This window comes from Panulirus ornatus, chromosome 56 (genome assembly GCF_036320965.1).
Source record: "Panulirus ornatus isolate Po-2019 chromosome 56, ASM3632096v1, whole genome shotgun sequence".
NCBI lineage: Eukaryota > Metazoa > Arthropoda > Malacostraca > Decapoda > Palinuridae > Panulirus > Panulirus ornatus.
Window position 1 is genome coordinate 30,389,663 of NC_092279.1, and position 22,039 is coordinate 30,411,701.

At 52.2% G+C, this 22,039-nt stretch overlaps 1 protein-coding gene across 1 annotated transcript in view; it reads right to left on the minus strand.

Annotated features, from left to right (window-relative positions):
- LOC139766047 (leucine-rich repeats and immunoglobulin-like domains protein 3) overlaps positions 1 to 22,039 on the minus strand; it is a 290,521-nt gene that overhangs the window by 53,096 nt on the left and 215,386 nt on the right. The window contains exons 3-4 of the mRNA XM_071694188.1: positions 9,263 to 9,334; positions 4,321 to 4,455 (exon numbers count right to left, since the gene is read on the minus strand). Of these exons, the coding sequence (XP_071550289.1) occupies positions 4,321 to 4,455; positions 9,263 to 9,334 (207 nt within the window). The remainder of the gene's footprint in view (positions 1 to 4,320; positions 4,456 to 9,262; positions 9,335 to 22,039) is intronic.

Consider the following 22,039-nt stretch of genomic DNA (forward strand, 5'->3'; position numbering starts at 1 on the left):
ACCTAAGATTAGAAAACGGAGTCTAGGGGGGCCCTTATGGAAGTGACATAAAGGCGAAAGACTGCAACTCCACCATGTGCCAATATGACTTGGCACAAACTTCTGATTATATCTACGTCCTCTCTACTTATCTACAATACACTATCTACTTCTACCACACATGTAACATTACTCGTATTGTGGTATGTTTATATCATGTTCTACAGCTACTACAATACCCGTGTACTGCTATATATATAACATGGTATATAAACCTGGCCACGCTATTGTCTACCCCTCCCGAAATAAGTCGAGGGGAGGAGGGAGTGTCTGGCTGAGATTGTAGCACTACTGTCGCCCCGCTCTATAGTCACCCCTCCCCCCTCCACTGTCGCCCCACTGTATAGTCACCCCCTCCCTCCACTGTCACCCCGCTGTATAGTCACCCCCTCCCTCCACTGTCGCCCCGCTGTATAGTCACCTCCCCCCTCCACTGTCGCCCCGCTGTATAGTCACCCCTCCCCCCTCCACTGTCGCCCCGCTGTATAGTCACCCCCCCCCTCTCGACTGTCGCCCCGCTGTATAGTCACCCCCTCCTACACTGTCGCCCCGCTGTATAGTCACTCCTCCCTCCACTGTCGCCCCGCTGTATAGTCACCATTCCTACACTGTCGCCCCGCTGTATAGTCACCATTCCTACACTGTCGCCCCGCAGTATAGTCACCCCTCCTACACTGTCGCCCCGCTGTATAGTCACCCCCTCCTACACTGTCGCCCCGCTGTATAGTCACCATTCCTACACTGTCGCCCCGCTGTATAGTCACCCCTCCTACACTGTCGCCCCGCTGTATAGTCACCATCCCTACACTGTCGCCCCGCTGTATAGTCACCCCTCCTACACTGTCGCCCCGCTGTATAGTCACCCCTCCTACTGTCGCCCCGCTGTATAGTCACCCCTCCTACACTGTCGCCCCGCTGTATAGTCACCCCTCCTACACTGTCGCCCCGCTGTATAGTCACCATTCCTACACTGTCGCCCCGCTGTATAGTCACCATTCCTACACTGTCGCCCCGCTGTATAGTCACCCCTCCTACACTGTCGCCCCGCTGTATAGTCACCCCTCCTACACTGTCGCCCCGCTGTATAGTCACCCCTCCTACACTGTCGCCCCGCTGTATAGTCACCCCCCTTCCACTGTCGCCCCGCTGTATAGTCACCCCCCCCTCCACTGTCGCCCCGCTGTATAGTCACCCCCTCCTACACTGTCGCCCCGCTGTATAGTCACCCCTCCCTACACTGTCGCCCCGCTGTATAGTCACCATTCCTCACTGTCGCCCCGCTGTATAGTCCACCCCTCCTACACTGTCGCCCCGCTGTATAGTCACCATTCCTACACTGTCGCCCCGCTGTATAGTCACCCTCCTACACTGTCGCCCCGTGTATAGTCACCCTCTCCTACACTGTCGCCCGCTGTAAGTCACCCTCTCCTACACTGTCGCCCCGCTGTATAGTCACCCCCCTCCACACTGTCGCCCCGCTGTATAGTCACCTTCCTACATTGTCGCCCCGCTGTATAGTCACCATTCCTACACTGTCGCCCCGCTGTATAGTCACCCCTCCTACAATGTCGCCCCGCTGTATAGTCACCATTCCTACATTGTCGCCCCGCTGTATAGTCACCATTCCTACACTGTCGCCCCGCTGTATAGTCACCCTCTCCTACACTGTCGCTCCGCTGTATAGTCACCCCCTCCCACACTGTCGCCCCGCTGTATAGTCACCATTCCTACACTGTCGCCCCGCTGTATAGTCACCCCTCCTACACTGTCGCCCCGCTGTATAGTCACCCTCTCCTACACTGTCGCCCCGCTGTATAGTCACCCTCTCCTACACTGTCGCCCCGCTGTATAGTCACCCACTCCTACACTGTCGCCCCGCTGTATAGTCACCCCCTCCCACACTGTCGCCCCGCTGTATAGTCACCATTCCTACACTGTCGCCCCGCTGTATAGTCACCCTCTCCTACACTGACGCCCCGCTGTATAGTCACCCTCTCCTACACTGTCGCCCCGCTGTATAGTCACCCTCTCCTACACTGTCGCCCCGCTGTATAGTCACCCCCTCCCACACTGTCGCCCCGCTGTATAGTCACCATTCCTACATTGTCGCCCCGCTGTATAGTCACCATTCCTACACTGTCGCCCCGCTGTATAGTCACCCCTCCTACACTGTCGCCCCGCTGTATAGTCACCATTCCTACACTGTCGCCCCGCTGTATAGTCACCCCTCCCACACTGTCGCCCCGCTGTATAGTCACCATTCCTACACTGTCGCCCCGCTGTATAGTCACCCTCTCCTACACTGTCGCCCCGCTGTATAGTCACCCCTCCTACACTGTCGCCCCGCTGTATAGTCACCCCCTCCCACACTGTCGCCCCGCTGTATAGTCACCATTCCTACACTGTCGCCCCGCTGTATAGTCACCCCTCCTACACTGTCGCCCCGCTGTATAGTCACCATTCCTACACTGTCGCCCCGCTGTATAGTCACCCCTCCTACACTGTCGCCCCGCTGTATAGTCACCATTCCTACACTGTCGCCCCGCTGTATAGTCACCCCTCCTACACTGTCGCCCCAAAATAATCACCTCCTTCTCTACTGTCGTTCACCCCCTGCTATACAGTCGTTCCACTGTATACTCACCCCATCCTATAATATCGCTCCACTGTATAGTCACCCCTCATATACTGCAGCTCTATAGTATAGTCACCTCTTCCTATACTTTAACACCCCTGTATAGTCTCCCCTCTATACTATAGCTTCACTGTATAGTTATCCCTCCTGTACTGTCGCTCAGATGTATAGTCTCCCCAAGCTATACTGTCGCTCAGCAGTATAGTCTCCCCAAGCTATACTGTCGCGCCACTATGTAATCTCCCCCCTCCTGTACTGTCGCTCCACCATACAATCTCCCCTCCTACACTGAGCAGTCACCCTCCACTATACTGTCCATCCACCGCACATTCTCCCCCTCCTACACTGTCGCCCCACCGAACACTCTCCCCCTCCTACACTGTCGCCCCACCGAACACTCTCCCCTTCCTATACGAATGTTCCACTGTATGATATTGTTGCCCACCTCGATCATGCCTTCCTCCCACTACATCACATGAGCCACATGATGACGCTAGTCCTCCCCTCCTCCTGCATTACCACCCACACCCAGCTCCACGCCAAGTGAGGAGCTGTGTGAGCGCCAGCCCTGGAGGGGATGGTCCTCACTCGTCCACTACACACTCAGTACCACCCGTCTCCCAGACCACACATGGTCCACACTACACACGGTATAATGCAGAAGACCATGGGTACATACACACACACACACACACACACACACACACACACTACACTTACACCCACTTCCTTAACACTGCTTATTCTATTGCCAATCCACACGCAGTCCTGTGTGACTTGCTGTGGCCCTAGTGGGGAGACGATACTATAGTGTGGCCCTGGTGGGGAAGGTACTGTAGTGTAGTCCTGGTGCGGAAGGTACTGTATTGTGGCCCTAGTGAGGAAGGTACTGTAGTGTGGCCCTAGTGGGGATGGTACTGTAGTGTGGCCCTAGTGGGGAGACGATACTATAGTGTGGCCCTGGGGGGAAAGGTACTGTAGTGTGGCCCTGGTGGGGAAGGTACGGTAGTGTGGCCCTGGTGGGGGAAGGTACTGTAGTGTGGCCCTGGTGGGAAAGGTACTGTAGTGCGGCCCTGGTGAGGAAGGTTCTGTAGTGTGGCCCTGGTGGGGAAGGTATTATAGTGTGGCCCCAGTGAGGCCTTAAAGATCAGGTCAAAGAATGAGTCATTACACCCAAGAGCCATGCCCTCGTTTTCTGGGTCCGTGCCCTGGTGTTCTGGGTCTGTGCCCTGGTGTTCTGGGTCTGTGCCCTGGTGTTCTGGGTCCGTGCCCTGGTGTTCTGGGTCCGTGCCCTGGTGTTCTGGGTCTGTGCCCTGGTGTTCTGGGTCCGTGCCCTGGTGTTCTGGGTCTGTGCCCTGGTGTTCTGGGTCAGTGCCCTGGTGCTCTGGGTCTGTGCCCTGTTCTGGGTCTGTGCCCTGGTGTTCTAGGTCCGTGTCCTGGTGTTCTGGGTCCGTGCCCTGGTGTTCTGGGTCCGTGCCCTGGTGTTCTGGGTCTGTGCCCTGGTGTTCTGTGGCCGCACACACGTGCACAACAGGTTAAGAGCTCGGTACACTGTAATCATGGATGTACACAAGTACTGAAGGTGTACAGGTACACCACACACCCTCCATCCTCCCCCAGCAGGAGAGAGGAGGCAGTGTACTCACAGCCTGATGAGGGTCAGGTTGACGAAGGGCGTCGGGGATAGGGACGTCAGTTGGTTCCTGGATAGGTCCAGCTCCTGCAGGTTGGGCATGCCGACCAGCGAGACCTCGTCCACGGACGCCAGCAGGTTGCCGCTCCTGCAACACAAGAGGGACGCGGGTGAAGGGAACGCCTCCGTCAGGAGGTGGGGAACGTCCGGAGCCAGACTTACCCCTGACCTGCAGAAGGTGTATGACTCTCATGTTCGTCCTCACCACCTACACACACACACACACTCTTAATGCTCTCTCTCTCTCTCTCTCTCTCTCTCTCTCTCTCTCTCTCTCTCTCTCTCTCTCTCTCTCTCTCTCTCTCTCTCTCTCTCAGACACTGGTCCTCCGACAATGTCCCGTCCACGACACAGCCCGGCACGACTATGCAACCCTTCGATACCAAAGTATGATGCCCTGCCCTTATGACCGGGTCCGGTCAGAGGTCAGGGCGTCGTATGCAAGGGTCATACTGCTGTGCTCGGGGGGTCGTGCTCTCAGCGGCTGACCAACATCACACACTGTCGTCACATCTCTATACAATAATACATACTTTCTATAGTCAGTCATTACACCACTGCATACTACATATATAAGAAGCTACATAAACTATAATCATACATACATACATACATATATATATATATATATATATATATATATATATATATATATATATATATATATATATATATATATATATATATATATATATTATCATACTTTGTCGGTCTCCCGATTAGCGAGGTAGCGCAAGGAAACAGACGAAAGAATGGCCCAACCCACCCACATACACATTTATATACATACACGTCCACACACGCACATATACATACCTATACATTTCAACATATAAATGTATATATAAATACGCAGCTATATATATATATATATATATATATATATATATATATATATATATATATATATATATATATATATATATATATATATATATATAGCCTGGATGTGGAAAGGGAGCTGTGGTTTCGGTGCATTATACATGACAGCTAGAGACTGTGAACGAATGTAGCCTTTGTTGTCTTTTCCTAGCGCTACCTCGCGCGTGTGCGGGGGGAGGGGGTTGTCATTTCATGTGTGGCGGGGTGTCGATGGGAATAATTCAAGGCAGCAAGTATGAATTATGTACATGTTTATATATATATATATATATATATATATATATATATATATATATATATATATATATATATATATATATATATATGTACATGTTTATATATATATATATATATATATATATATATATATATATATATATATATATATATATATATATGTACATAATTCATACTTGCTGCCTTGAATTATTCCCATCGCCACCCCGCCACACATGAAATGACAACCCCCTCCCCCCGCACACGCGCGAGGTAGCGCTAGGAAAAGACAACAAAGGCTACATTCGTTCACACTCAGTCTCTAGCTGTCATGTATAATGCACCGAAACCACAGCTCCCTTTCCACATCCAGGCCCCACAAAACTTTCCATGATTTACCCCAGACGCTTCACATGCCCTGGTTCAATCGACTGACAGTACGTCGACCCCGGTATACTACATCGTTCCAATTCACTCTATTCCTTGCATGCCTTTCCCCCTCCTGCACGTCCAAGCCCCGATCGCTCAAAATCTTTTTTTCACTCCATCTTTCCACCTCCAATTTGGCCTCCCACTTCTCCTCGTTCCCTCCACCTCTGACACATATATCCTCTTTGTCAATCTTTCCTCACTCATTTTCTCCATGTGACCAAACCATTTCAAAACATCCTCTTCTGCTCTCTCAACCACACTCTTTTTATTATCACACATCTCTCTTACCCTTTCATTACTTACTAGATCAAACCACCTCACACCACATATTGTCCTTAAACATCTCATTTCCAACACATCCACCCTCAATATAGCATTGTTGGAACCACTATTCCTTCAAACATTTTCAACGCTCCCAGAACTTTCGCCCCCTCCCCCACCCTGTGACTCACTTCCGCTTCCATGGTCCCATCTTCTGCCAAATCCACTCCCAGATTTGTAAAACACTTCACTTCCTCCAGTTTTTCTCCATTCAAACTTACCTCCCAATTGACTTGTCCCTCAACCCTACTGTACCTAATAACCTTGCTCTTATTCACATTTACTCTCAGCTTTCTTCTTTCATACCCTTTACCAAACTCAGTCACCAGCTTCTGCAGTTTCTCACCCGAATCAGCCACCAGCGTTGTATCATCAGCGAACAACAACTGACTCACTTCCCAAGTTCTCTCATCCATAACAGATTGCATACTTGCCCCTCTCTCCAAAACTCTTGTATTCACCTCCCTAACAACCCCATCCATAAACAAATTAAACAACCGTGGAAACATCACGCACTCCTGCCGCAAACCAATATTCACTGAGAACCAATCACTTTCCTCTCTTCCTACACGTACACATGCCTTACATCCTCGATAAAAACTTTTCACTGCTTCTAACAACTTGCCTCCCACACCATATATTCTGAATACGTTCCACAGAGCATCTCTATCAACTCTATCATATGCCTTCCTCAGATCCATACATGCTACAAACAAATCCATTTGCTTTTCTAAGTATTTCTCACATACATTCTTCAAAGCAAACACCTGATCCACACATCCTCTACCACTTCTGAAACCACACTGCTCTTCCCCAATCTGATGCTCTGTACATGCCTTCACCCTCTCAATCAATACCCTCCCATATAATTTACCAGGAATACTCAACAAACTTATACCTCTGTAATTCAAGTACTCACCTTTATCCCCTTTGCCTGTGTACAATGGTACTATACATGCATTCCGCCAATACTCAGGCACCTCACCATGAGTCATACATACATTAAATATCCCTTACCAACCAGTCAACAACACAGTCACCCCTTTTTTAATAAATTCCACTGCAATACCATCCAAACCCGCCACCTTGCCGGCTCTCATCTTCCGCAAAGCTTTTACTACCTCTTTTCTGTTTACCTAAATCATTCTCCCTAACCCTCTCACTTCGCACACCACCTCGACCAAAACACCCTGTATCTACAACTCTATCATCTAACTACTTGTTATCACCTTCCCATTAGCCCCCTTTACCGATCTTCCCATTTGTTCTCTTGACTTACACACTTTTATTTACCTCCTTCAACAACATATTTTCATTCTCCCTAAAATCTAATGATACTCTCTCACCCTAACTCTCATTTGCCCTCTTTTTCACCTCTTGCACCTTTCTCTTGACCTGTCTCTTTCTCTTATACATCTCCCACTCATTCGCACTATTTCCCTGCAAATATCGTCCAAAAGCCTCTCTCTTCTCTTTCACTAATAATCTTACTTCATCCCACAACTCACTACCCTTTCTAATTTGCCCACCTCCCACGTTTCTCATGCCACAAGCATCTTTTGCGCAAGCCATCACTGCTTCCCTAAATACATCACATTCCTCCCCCACTCCCTTACGTCCTTTGCTCTCACCTTTTTTCCATTCTGCACTCTGTCTCACCTGGTACTTCCTCACACCAGTCTCCTTCCCAAGCTCACTTACTCTCACCACTCTCTTCCCCCCAACATTCTATCTTCTTTTCTGAAAACCTCTACAATCTTAACCTTCGCCTCCACAAGATAATGATCAGACATCCCTCAAGTTGCAACTCTCAGCACATTAACATCCAAAAGTCTCTCTTTCGCGCGCCTATCAATTAACACACAATCCAATAACACTCTCTGGCCATCTCTCCTACTTACATACGTATACTTATGTATATCTCGCTTTTTAAACCAGGTATTCCCAATCACCAGTCCTTTTACAGCAAATAAATCTACAAGCTCTTCGCCTTTTCCATTTACAACACTGAACACCCCATGTACACCAATTATTCCCTCAACTGCCACATTACTCACCTTTGCATTCAAGTCACCCATCACTATAAACCGGTCTCGTGCATTAAAATTACTAACACACTCTCTCGGCTGCTCCCAAAACACTTGCCTCTCATTATCTTTCTTCTCATGCCCAGGTGCATATGCACCAACAATCACCCATCTCTCTCCATCCACTTTCAGTTTCACCCACTCTATCACATACTCCCACCACTCCTGTCTTAGGAGTAGTGCTACTCCTTCCCTTGCTCTTGTCCTCTCACCAACACCTGACTTTACTCCCAAAACATTCACAAACCGCTCTTCCCCTTTACCCTTGAGCTTCGTTTCTCTCAGAGCCAAAACATCCAGGTTCCTTTCCTCAAACATACTACCTATCTCTCCTTTTTTCTCATCCTGGTTACATCCACACACATTTAGACACCCCAACCTGAGCCTTCGAGGAGGATGAGTACTCCCCGCGTGACTCCTGTTTCCCCTTTTAGAAAGTTAAAATACAAAAATGATACACACACACACACACACACACACACACACACATATATATATATATATATATATATATATATATATATATATACACACATATATATATATATATATATATATATATATATATATATATATATATATATATATATATATATATATATATATATATATAAAATATCATACACCTGTATAAAAGCATGTTACATCACTGGTCGGATTCGAACCGTGTCCTGAGGCGCATGGCTACCTCAGCCACAGGTAGGTTACAAGACACAGCCACACGTTACCTGGCGTCTGGTGCTGTGAGCCCACCTCGTCTGGGTGGGGTAACATGGACTCTCTATTTATACACAAGTCATCTACTCAGCTCTCCCGAATGTCCAGAAATAACACAACGGGACCAGACGGGCCAAAGGCAACTGAAGAACATTGTTCTACGTTAACAAGATATGGAAGATGATAAGGCTGTGTTCAGTCAATATCTGACGGAAGAAGAACAGGGACGTAACGACTTACAAGTAGAGAGCCTTGAGGGAGGGTAGGTAGCCGAGGGGCGGCAGCCGCTCCAGATCCATCTGCCGCAGGTACCTGACGAAGGAAGAAGGAAACTCATTACTAACACTTGTACTTAACACATGTGTCATTCCCTCGTGAGGGTCAGGTTCACGGTGATATATGATCATGCCCCAGTTGACGACTCCTTGTGTGACCCTCCCCAACCACATCATCAAGTGCACCCGGACCTAATATGGACTCCCCAGGCACTCATAAATCCCCCGACATTCAAACACCGTCTTGTAAACACTTGCAACATTACACACACACACACACACACACACACACACTCCAGTCAGGCCGGGTGTAAACACTGTGGCAGCACGACAGGGCCCTGGGGAGGCAGTGGGCCACCCCGGCTGCAGTGTGGGTCGGGTTTAGTGTGCGGTGCGGGTAACCCGCCCCAGCGGCTGGCCACACCAGCGACACTGGAAATAAACAACTTACCACCGAGGTACAGGTCACCATGTACCATCATGTGGGACGACCAGTGGTCCCCACTCCTCCTGCCACTACCTGGCATACACCTGTGGAGCTGGCATGTTCGTGGGCGGCGCCGCTCCTCACACGGTGAGCCTGCAGCCACTCCAGGTCTCTCGGGGTCTGCCCTCCACGGGAGACGGCAGAGACCACACACTCACAACACCTGGACTGGTGGTGACCAGAGGCGACACGCGACCCTGACGTAACCAAGCCTCCGCTGGAGGACCAACGCCACCCACGGCTCTCTCTCTCTCTCTCTCTCTCTCTCTCTCTCTCTCTCTCTCTCTCTCTGCATCACAAGTCTCGCTAGGGAAGCGCAACATAGGGAGGGGGTGGCGGGCAGCCTGAGGCCGAGCTAGGCACTGTGTTCCTTCCCCAGCCGCTCAAGATGGCTCTCAGGCACTTGCCAGATGAACGTGTACACACACAACCCACTCCCTCGCCCACATCTGAGGTGTTCTTGTCCGACCCACGTAGGCAAACAAATAAATCACACACTGGGCATTATCTTTCAACACAGTGTTGGCCAAACATAATGATGTGGGGTCGGGGGGGTGCGTGAGGGGCAAGGGTGATACGTCCCCCAGACTCACAGTGGCCGCCCCACCCGATACCACACACGAACGCCACGCCCGACAATATATCGGCAGCCACCGTCTGCCGGGGTAGTGGCAATACTGCACCGAAACCACAGCTCCCTTTCCACATCCAGGCCCCACAAAACTTTCCATGGTTTACCCTAGACGCTTCACATGCCCTGGTTCAAAGCAATGACAGCACGTCGACCCCGGTATACCACATCGTTCCAATTCACTCTATTCCTTGTGGTAAACTATCTTGCTGATGTGACATCCGGCCCGGGAAGGTCTACCTCCCTTCCTCGCACGCTCTGCAACCTGTGGCTGCCTTCCCTACACACACACACACACACACACACACACACACACACACCTCAAGTTCTGTGTTCGAAAACGTGCCGAAGTCTTTGGGCCAAATGATATTGTTGTATACTGCTATTTTCTCAAGACATTTCCTCCCCTCGGGGAATTCTAATACAATGTTCCAAGTGTGACATTCCCGGGGAGAATCAGGTGGGTGTGTCGGCCTTCCCGTATTTCCAGGTGTATCCTGACGAAGCTCTCACATCTACGTTCTAACAGGCACAGTTCCACAGCTGTTACTCTCGTCTGAAAGCTGCAAACCTCACCAATATCTGCGGCAGGCTGTACGTAGCCAGGCTCCAGCCAACACTGATATTGTATGTCTCGTTCTGATTCTTCTCAGGATCCAGCCTAGCCTATCGCCATATGTGCTTACCCTCCAGTTCCTCTATTGTTGCGTGTGCGACAACTTCTTTCCTTTTCCCTTCGCAGCGCAGGTGATGAGACGGTCAACCCGAGGTGGCCCACACCACCATCATACCCCCTGGTTGTATCGTCGTGGTCAAGGGTCGTTTCGTCGTGGTCCAGGCTTGTCACGTTCTGATCCAAGGTCGTAACTTCGTGATGAAAGATCGCAGGGTCGTTGTGAAGGACGTCATTATTCCAAACCTCAGTACGACCAACACTGCCAGCTACCAGTAACCCCATACTGACGCTGTAAACTACCAGCTCACGAGCAACGCTCCTTCCACTACCAACCCGGCTCTCCCTTCTACACCAACACACACACACACACACACACACACCCTCCGTCAGTAGACACTGCCCCGGTGCCACCATCACGTCTGTACTGCAGTAAGGAACACGTCCCACTCACTTCATTCCCGCTTCAATTCCTTTCTCAGAAACTGTCCAATAATAACCTGGATCTTATTACATGAACAACAACAATACACGAAACCTTGGAATCCTTTCATGAAGATACGAGTCTACATGTGTCCAGCGAGTCTACATGTGTCCAGCGAGTCTACATGTGTCCAGCGAGTCTACATGTGTCCAGCGAGTCTACATGTGTGCAGCGAGTCTACAGTCTACATGTGTGCAGCGAGTCTACATGTGTGCAGCGAGTCTACATGTGCGCAGCGAGTCTACATGTGACCAGCGAGTCTACATGTGTCCTACGAGTCCACATGTGTCCTACGAGTCCACATGTGTCCAGCGAGTCTACATGTGTGCAGCGACCATTATTCTTCAGTAATATTCTTAAGATCGGCACACTCCCCCGCCAACTGGGAACTCCTCCAGTATGTCTACAATATCATCATCATCATCATGTGAATAACACGTCCACTGGTCAGCTCTCACCAGCGACCTGCCTCATGGTACAACTCTCTCTCTCTCTCTCTCTCTCTCTCTCTCTCTCTCTCTCTCTCTCTCTCTCTCTCTCTCTCTCTCCGCCAGAGCGTCAGAGGGGGGAAGTAGTGAGGGTGTAGGCTATCCCTCCGTCCGTGGACACACACACACACACACACCTCACCTCCCCACAAACTCCGTGTCTTTTAACTATTTCTTTCGTACACTGTGGGAGGCTGGGGAGGAGAGAGGGAGGTAGTGGGGGAGGGGGAATGTCTGCAGTATAGAGTGGGAGGGAGGAAGGGAGGGAATGCCTCTATAGTATAAGGTGGGAGGCAAGGACACCCTCCAACCCCAGGACGAGGGAAGGACATCCCTCAATCCCCAGGACGAGGGAAGGACATTCCTCAACCCCCAGGACGAGGGAAGGACATCCCTCAACCCCCAGGACGAGGGAAGGACATCCCTCATCCCCCAGGACGAGGGAAGGACATCCCTCAACCCCCAGGACGAGGGAAGGACATCCCTCATCCCCCAGGACGAGGGAAGGACATCCCTCATCCCCAGGACGAGGGAAGGACATCCCTCATCCCCCAGGACGGGGGAAGGACATCCCTCACCCCCAGGACGAGGGAAGGACATCCCTCATCCCCCAGGACGGGGGAAGGATTCCCCCACCCCCAGGACGAGGGAAGGACATCCCTCATCCCCCAGGACGAGGGAGGGACAACCTCCACCCCCAGATTAAGGGGAGAACCCCCCACTGCAAGTCAGTGTGTGTGCCTGCTGGGGTGTACCACACAATATGTAGGTGGACAACCAATAATAATAACACTGAAGTATTACAAATGATAACATGAAGTACGCTCTCTACATATATAATAATACAGTCACATATACACGTACATATACATACGTCAGACTGTGTGTGTGTGTGTGTGTGTGTGTGTGTGTGTGTGTGCGCGCGCCAGGCCAGCTGGGGTAAGTGTAGCCGTGTGTCAACCTGATACCTGGCCCGACCTGTTAGTCCTACCCCCCCTACCCCACCACCTCGACTCCAGCCTGTACCTGGTGTGCTGGTGGTGCTCTACCCCTGCAGCTGGTGTTGCTGCCTGCCCCCTCCCCCTGCAGCTGGTGTTGCTGCCTGCCCCCTCCCCCTGCAGCTGGTGTTGCTGCCTGCCCCCTCCCCCCTGCAGCTGGTGTTGCTGCCTGCCCCCTCCCCCTGCAGCTGGTGTTTCTGCCTGCCCCTCCCCCTGCAGCTGGTGTTGCTGCCTGCCCCCTCCCCCTACAGCTGGTGTTGCTGCCTGCCCCCTCCCCCTGCAGCTGGTGTTGCTGCCTGCCCCCTCCCCCTGCAGCTGGTGTTGCTGCCTGCCCCCTCCCCCTGCAGCTGGTGTTGCTGCCTGCCCCCTCCCCCTGCAGCTGGTGTTGCTGCCTGCCCCTCCCCCTGCAGCTGGTGTTGCTGCCTGCCCCCTCCCCCTACAGCTGGTGTTGCTGCCTGCCCCCTCCCCCTGCAGCTGGTGTTGCTGCCTGCCCCTCCCCCTACAGATGGTGTTGCTGCCTGCCCCCTCCCCCTGCAGCTGGTGTTGCTGCCTGCCCCCTCCCCCTGCAGCTGGTGTTGCTGCCTGCCTCCTCCCCCTGCAGCTGGTGTTGCTGCCTGCCCCCTCCCCCTGCAGCTGGTGTTGCTGCCTGCCCCTCCCCCTGCAGCTGGTGTTGCTGCCTGCCCCCTCCCCCTGCAGCTGGTGTTGCTGCCTGCCCCTCCCCCTACAGCTGGTGTTGCTGCCTGCCCCCTCCCCCTGCAGCTGGTGTTGCTGCCTGCCCCCTCCCCCTGCAGCTGGTGTTGCTGCCTGCCCCTCCCCCTGCAGCTGGTGTTGCTGCCTGCCCCTCCCCCAGCAGCTGGTGTTGCTGCCTGCCCCCTCCCCCTGCAGCTGGTGTTGCTGCCTGCCCCTCCCCCTGCAGCTGGTGTTGCTGCCTGCCCCTCCCCCTGCAGCTGGTGTTGCTGCCTGCCCCTCCCCCTACAGCTGGTGTTGCTGCCTGCCCCTCCCCCTGCAGCTGGTGTTGCTGCCTGCCCCTCCCCCTACAGCTGGTGTTGCTGCCTGCCCCCTCCCCCTGCAGCTGGTGTTGCTGCCTGCCCCTCCCCCTACAGCTGGTGTTGCTGCCTGCCCCCTCCCCCTGCAGCTGGTGTTGCTGCCTGCCCCTCCCCCTGCAGCTGGTGTTGCTGCCTGCCCCCTCCCTCCTACAGCTGGTGTTGCTGCTTGCCCCCTCCCCCTACAGCTGGTGTTGCTGCCTGCCCCTCCCCCCGCAGCTGGTGTTGCTGCCTGCCCCCTCCCCCTACAGCTGGTGTTGCTGCCTGCCCCTCCCCCTGCAGCTGGTGTTGCTGCCTGCCCCTCCCCCTACAGCTGGTGTTGCTGCCTGCCCCCTCCCCCTGCAGCTGGTGTTGCTGCCTGCCCCCTCCCCCTGCAGCTGGTGTTGCTGCCTGCCCCTCCCCCTGCAGCTGGTGTTGCTGCCTGCCCCCTCCCCCTGCAGCTGGTGTTGCTGCCTGCCCCTCCCCCTGCAGCTGGTGTTGCTGCCTGCCCCCTCCCCCTGCAGCTGGTGTTGCTGCCTGCCCCTCACCCTGCAGCTGGTGTTGCTGCAGGGACACAATGTCCATGTCAGTATACCCTCCACCCATGATGTGGGGTGACGCGTCGTGCAGGTGGAGGACGAGGCACATTTCTGCCAAACTGCCCACGTCGGAGGCGTTCCCCCCTCCCCCCCCAAAAACTCTCCCTCCCTTTCCCCACCCCCACAACCCCCACACACACCCTCCCTCGGCTTGCCTTTCAACCTGGCCGCCCCCCCCTGCCGGCCCCGCTAGCCACAAGACACCAGGTGTGCCTCCATCATCACCCCCTCCCCAGGCGGTGAGACAGGTCGACCATCCACCTGCTGTACGAAAGCAGGTGAACTGAACACACACCGTGTGGCCAGCCTCAGCCACAGTTGCCAGGCTCTCTCTCTCTCTCTCTCTCTCTCTCTCTCTCTCTCTCTCTCTCTCTCTCTCTCTCTCTCTCTCTCTCTCATCACTGTGGTCCTGCCAAGTGGACGTGCTCACCCACACCTGCTGTGTTGTCCGAGGTCTGACGTCAACATTGATTTCATTTATTTCTTAAAAGATTATATCAGCACCGCTGGTGAGGCGCGCACGCACGCACGCACGCACGCGCGGTTGACGTAACGCAACACATCGGAAAACAGACATGCGTCCATACGCCTCATACATACGTATATACGCACACACATACGGTTCCCAGCCTGACCTGTGTGGCTGCCCCGCCAGGTCCTGCTGCCTGCCACACACACACCAGGTGTAGGATCTGCCTCCACCCCTCACACCACCACACCTCCAGCCATCACCTGCACCCATCACCTACACACATCACCTGCACCCATCACCTACACCCATCACCTACACCCCTCACACCACCACACCTCCAGCCATCACCTGCACCATCACCTGCACCCATCACCTCCAGCCATCACCTGCACCCATCACCTCCAGCCATCACCTACACCCATCACCTACACCCATCACCTACACCCCTCACACCACCACACCTCCAGCCATCACCTGCACCATCACCTGCACCCATCACCTACACCCACCACCTTCACCCATCACCTGCACCCATCACCTTCACCCATCACCTCCAGCCATCACCTACACCCACCACCACCCATCACCTGCACCCATCACCTACACCCATCACCTGCACCATCACCTGCACCCATCACCTACACCCACCACCTTCACCCATCACCTGCACCCATCACCTTCACCCATCACCTCCAGCCATCACCTACACCCACCACCTTCACCCATCACCTGCACCCATCACCTGCACCCATCACCTTCACCCATCACCTCCAGCCATCACCTGCACCCATCACCTCCAGCGGGTGGGAAGGAACTTATATGCCACAGCCTCGCCGCCCACCACCATCACCACTAAGATTGTAGAGAAACACCATCTCTTTAATCCACCATCATCATCATCCATCCCAGACCTTGTGTGTACTGGGCCACTGCCTCCAGTCAATTAAATAATAAGTTACTACTACTACTACTACTACTACTACTACTACTACTATACTACTACTACTACTACTACTAATAATAATAATAATAATAATAATAATAATAATAATAACTATCATTATTACTATTATCATTACTATAATTGTTATAATCATTATCATCATTATTACTATTATCATTATTATAATTGTTAGTATCATTATTATCATTATTATCATTACTATTACTATTACTGTCATTAATATTATCATTATTACTATTATAATCATTATTATCATTACTATTACTATTACTGTCATTAATATTATCATTATTACTATTATAATCATTATTATCATTACTATTACTATTACCGTCATTATTATTATCATTATTACTATTATAATTATCATTATTACTATCATCATTATTATCATTCTGGCACATATACAGGTACAGTGTGACCCTCACCAGAGCCCCGCACGTCCTACACTGTGAAAAACAAACACTGCCCCAGGTACATGAGGCACACGACGCCCGTCCACCAACCTCCCTACGTCCCACACACACACACACACACACACACACACACACGAGGAAAACCAGTACTGGGAGATTCTCACAACACACAATGTCCTCATAACAGGCCGGGGCGGTGAGGCGGAGCCAACACATACCTCTCGTCTCTTCAGCCACAAAACAAACTTGTGAAAAACAAAAGCATTTGAATCCGTTTTCTATGAGCATCAGCCAGGCGGGCCAGCACCTGGTCAGTCCCCGCTCCCTCCCTCCCCACTCACTGTAGCCACTCATCAAACGAGTTCACTGGCTCTACGGCCCCTGGTCTGATGAGAGTTCCCTGGCTCTGTAACTCCTCGACTTCTGAGTTCCCTGGCTTTCAGGTGAAGACTGATGTTCATCAACTACTGCGAGAGATGATGAGTATGTGTGCGTGTGTCGGTAGGGGAGGTGGTGTGTGTGTGTGTGTGTGTGTGTGTGTGTGTGTGTGTGTGTGTGTGTGTGTGTGTTGCCCGGCTGACCAGCGATGCCTGCTACAGCTTCCTCCCACACAGCGGGCAGGCAGGACCCGGCCGGCCCTCACCCACACCCACCTCGCACCGTGCCAACGTGGAGACCCGCACACTGTGCTGACACCCACACCAGAAACCCGAGACACCAGGACACGTGGCCACCCGCCCAAAAATAAGGAAAGAGCGATTCTGCAACCACTAAATGCATGAGCACATCACCAGGCTACACATGCAGGTAAGTCTGGTGAGAATAGGCATGATGACAACATGCGAACGTCTGAGGACAGGGGAAACCTGCCTCATTAAAGGTGGTCAGGTGGGAGGTGTTAGGACAGACACGAGAGCGTAAAGTGTTCCCATGCTGAGCGTTGCAGGGCGTAAAGTGTTCCCATGCTGAGCGTTGCCGGGCGTAAAGTGTTCCCATGCTGAGCGTTGCCGGGCGTAAAGTGTTCCCATGCTGAGCGTTGCAGGGCGTAAAGTGTTCCCATGCTGAGCGTTGCAGGGCGTAAAGTGTTCCCATGCTGAGCGTTGCAGGGCGTAAAGTGTTCCCATGCTGAGCGTTGCAGGGCGTAAAGTGTTCCCATGCTGAGCGTTGCAGGGCGTAAAGTGTTCCCATGCTCAGCGTTGCAGGGCGTAAAGTGTTCCCATGCTGAGCGTTGCAGGGCGTAAAGTGTTCCCATGCTGAGCGTTGCAGGGCGTAAAGTGTTCCCATGCTGAGCGTTGCAGGGCGTAAAGTGTTCCCATGCTCAGCGTTGCAGGGCGTAAAGTGTTCCCATGCTGAGCGTTGCAGGGCGTAAAGTGTTCCCATGCTGAGCGTTGCAGGGCGTAAAGTGTTCCCATGCTGAGCGTTGCAGGGCGTAAAGTGTTCCCATGCTCAGCGTTGCAGGGCGTAAAGTGTTCCCATGCTCAGCGTTGCAGGGCGTAAAGTGTTCCCATGCTGAGCGTTGCAGGGCGTAAAGTGTTCCCATGCTCAGCGTTGCAGGGCGTAAAGTGTTCCCATGCTGAGCGTTGCAGGGCGTAAAGTGTTCCCATGCTGAGCGTTGTAGGGCGTAAAGTGTTCCCATGCTGAGCGTTGCAGGGCGTAAAGTGTTCCCATGCTCAGCGTTGCAGGGCGTAAAGTGTTCCCATGCTGAGCGTTGCAGGGCGTAAAGTGTTCCCATGCTGAGCGTTGCAGGGCGTAAAGTGTTCCCATGCTGAGCGTTGCAGGGCGTAAAGTGTTCCCATGCTGAGCGTTGCAGGGCGTAAAGTGTTCCCATGCTGAGCGTTGCAGGGCGTAAAGTGTCCCCATGCTAAGCGTTGCAGGACGTAAAGTGTTCCCACGCTGAGCGTTGCAGGGCGTAAAGTGTTCCCATGCTGAGCGTTGCAGGGCGTAAAGTGTTCCCATGCTGAGCGTTGCAGGGCGTAAAGTGTTTCCCATGCTGAGCGTTGCAGGGCGTAAAGTGTTCCCATGCTGAGCGTTGCAGGGCGTAAAGTGTTCCCATGCTGAGCGTTGCAGGGACGTAAAGTGTTCCCATGCTGAGCGTTGCAGGGCGTAAAGTGTTCCCACGCTGAGCGTTGCAGGGCGTAAAGTGTTCCCATGCTGAGCGTTGCAGGGCGTAAAGTGTTCCCACGCTGAGCGTTGCAGGGCGTAAAGTGTTCCCATGCTGAGCGTTGCAGGGCGTAAAGTGTTCCCATGCTCAGCGTTGCAGGGCGTAAAGTGTTCCCATGCTGAGCGTTGCAGGGCGTAAAGTGTTTCCATGCTCAGCGTTGCAGGGGAAGATATGAGACAACACAAGGCCCCCCCCCCTAGCCTTGTGTTGCCACGGGGCAATACAATCATCAACCACGGCAGGAGCGTGTCCCAGCACCACGGGGTCGACCTACGGTGGCGACAACCACGGCAGGAGAGTGTCCCAGCACCACGGAGTCGACCTACGGTGGCGACAACCACGGCAGGAGCGTGTCCCAGCACCACGGAGTCGACCTACGGTGGCGACAACCACGGCAGGAGCGTGTCCCAGCACCACGGAGTCGACCTACGGTGGCGACAACCACGGCAGGAGCGTGTCCCAGCACCACGGGGTCGACCTACGGTGGCCAGGCTGTGAGAGCTGGCCGGATAACGTCACAGTAATGTGTACATGTGAGTGAAGGTGAAGTGTGATGTAAGGCACGTGACCCCCCCAGCTCTGAGGTCAGGCCCGAGCCCGCTACTGCTGGGTGGGACACTTGGCCCCTCACACTGGACCGTGTGTGTGTGTGTGTGTGTGTGTGTGTGTGTGTGTGTGTGTGTGTGTGTGTGTGTCAAGTCGGTGGAGGGAGGGAGACCCAGGCCTGCCACACTACACGTCAGCTCGCTACCTTACACGAGGAAGAGCTGGTCTTCTGTATAATGGCAGCGACAGCTCACAGGAAAGCCATCTCGGGCATGTGAGCACGACTCCCGGGGGTTTGTTTATTTTTAAAAGGGGCAGACTTAGCTATGTGTGTAATGTGGGGGTATACCAAGACGGACGGAGATGACAATGTGAAACCAAGTATGTTGACCAGCGAGTTGTGGTATAACACACACATCAAAGGAGATACAAAAGTTGCCAAGGGGTTTTACAGGTGTGAAATATAATTACCTCCTGTCCAACGGCGAGTTTATAGAGGCACTTTGGCCATTATAAGAGACGCGCATCGCGAAGTCACACGATGGAGCGGGGCCTTGAAGACGTGGTGGAACGCTGGGTTGTGTGTGTGTGTGTGGGGGGGGGGGGAGGTCTGGTGCTGGTCAGGTTTGTTGCTGACAAAAAGGAGAAAAGAAAGTTGCAGGCGAGGCAGAACCCCGGGGTAAATTGAGGTTAATGGAGAATGAGGGAAGAAGTTGGTCCACCAACAATTAAGGAGAAGGACTGGCGGGCCACAGATGGGAGGCAGGTGTGTGTGTAGTGAGGGTTGTTGGAGGTGAGACAATGATACCACAACCTGCGGAAACCCTCTCCAGATATCGGCCACAACACAGGATTCCCCCCAAGTTAACCACAGGAAAGACGTTACTGACCCACGAAACAATATCCACAATTACTCTCGCCTTGCGAAGACCATATCTGTTTATGGAAAACGGGATTAACAGAAATATTTAAGAACATCTAAACCAATAAAAGCGCGGTGGCTAACGGGTTGACAGATAGGAAGGGTTAGACCCGGTCGTTGGGAAGTATTGCACACACGCACGATTCCAGGCACAGATGAACACCTGAATAAGAGTCGAAGGAGAGTTTTTGCAGGTCCGACGTGAGGCCATGTCTGCTCCCGTCCCCACAACAACAACACCAACAACAACAACAACAACCTACACCTGCGATACGTTCAGTAGAGACAGAAGCATCGCCCGAGGAAGAGCGGTAATCTTCCTTTACAAAAATAAAGACTAAAGATCTTTTTTCCTGGGTCAGGGGAGTCAGGGCCAGCACAGAGCCAACACTGACACTTACAAAGAGCAGCTGGAGTAGGGGGGAGGAGGCGGGCTGAGGAAACATCCAGTGTGGTAAGATAAACCAATTGTGGGCAACTGTGAAGGGGAAGATGTGGCGGTCGGCCACACAGGCAAGGTGGGTCATGACTTAATTCACGACATTACGATGAAAAATACATCAGGGGCTCCAACCTCCCACCAGCAGTGTGTATGTGTGTGTGTGTGTGTGTGTGTGTGTGTGTGTGTGTGTGTGTGTGTGTGTGTGTGTGGAGGGTTTCAACCACCCACCCCCTGTGTCACACTGTCAACCCTGCCAAGCTCAGCACATCATCAATGGGGTCATCACAACACACATTTAGATAATGGAGCATAACAATACCTTACAGCACTTACATATATATATACACTCCAGTGACAAATGACACCACATTTTATCCATATACCCATCTATCTATCTATCTATCTATCTATCTATCTATCTATCTATCTATCTATATGAAATAACTACAGAGGGAATGTCATGTCAGTTTTGTATGACTGCGAGTCACGGGCTATATAAATGGCTGTGAGCAGGATGTGTTAGGGATAAAATGTTTGAGGACAATATGTGGTGTGAGGTGGTGTGCTCGAGTAAGTAATGTAAGGGTAAGAGTGATGTGTGGTAATAAAAAGAGTGTAGTTGAGAGAGCAGAAGAGCGTGTGTTGAAATGGATTGGTCACATGGTGAGAATGAGTGAGGAAAGATTGACCAAGAGGATATATGTGTCCGAGGTGGAGGGAACGAGAAGTGGGAGACCAAATTGGAGGTGGAAAGATGAAGTGAAAAAGATATTGAGTGATCAGGGCCTGATCATGCAGGAGGGTGACAACTGTGAGGGGACGGAATGAATTAGAGTGATGTGGTATACAGGGGTCGACGTGCACTCAATGGACTGAGTCATGGCAATAGAAGCAGCCGGGGAAAACCATGGAAAGGTGTGTTGGGCCTGCTGTAGGTTCGGTGCATTGAAAATGACAGCTAGAGAATGAATGTGAGCAAATGAGGCCATTTCTTCATATGTTCTTGGCAATAGTTCGCTAACACAGTACAAGTATGGAAGACACACACACACACACACACACACACACACATATATATATTCTTTTCTTTTCTTTTAAACTATTCGCCATTTCCCGCGTTAGCGAGGTAGCGCTAAGAACAGAGGACTGGGCCTTTTTTGGAATATCCTCAACTGGCCCCCCTCTGTTCCTTCTTTTGGAAAATTGAAAAAAAAAAAAAAAAAAAAAAAAAAAAACGAGAGGGGAGGATTTCCAGCCCCCCGCTCCCTCCCCTTTTAGTCGCCTTCTACGACACGCAGGGAATACGTGGGAAGTATTCTTAATCCCCTATCCCCAGGGTGCAAGTGGTGCAGGCAAGCAGGGCAGTAGTAGTGTGTCTTTGGTGTGGTTGCCTAAGGTGAAGGAGGGAAGGGTGTGGAATTTTGTGATGCACGGCTT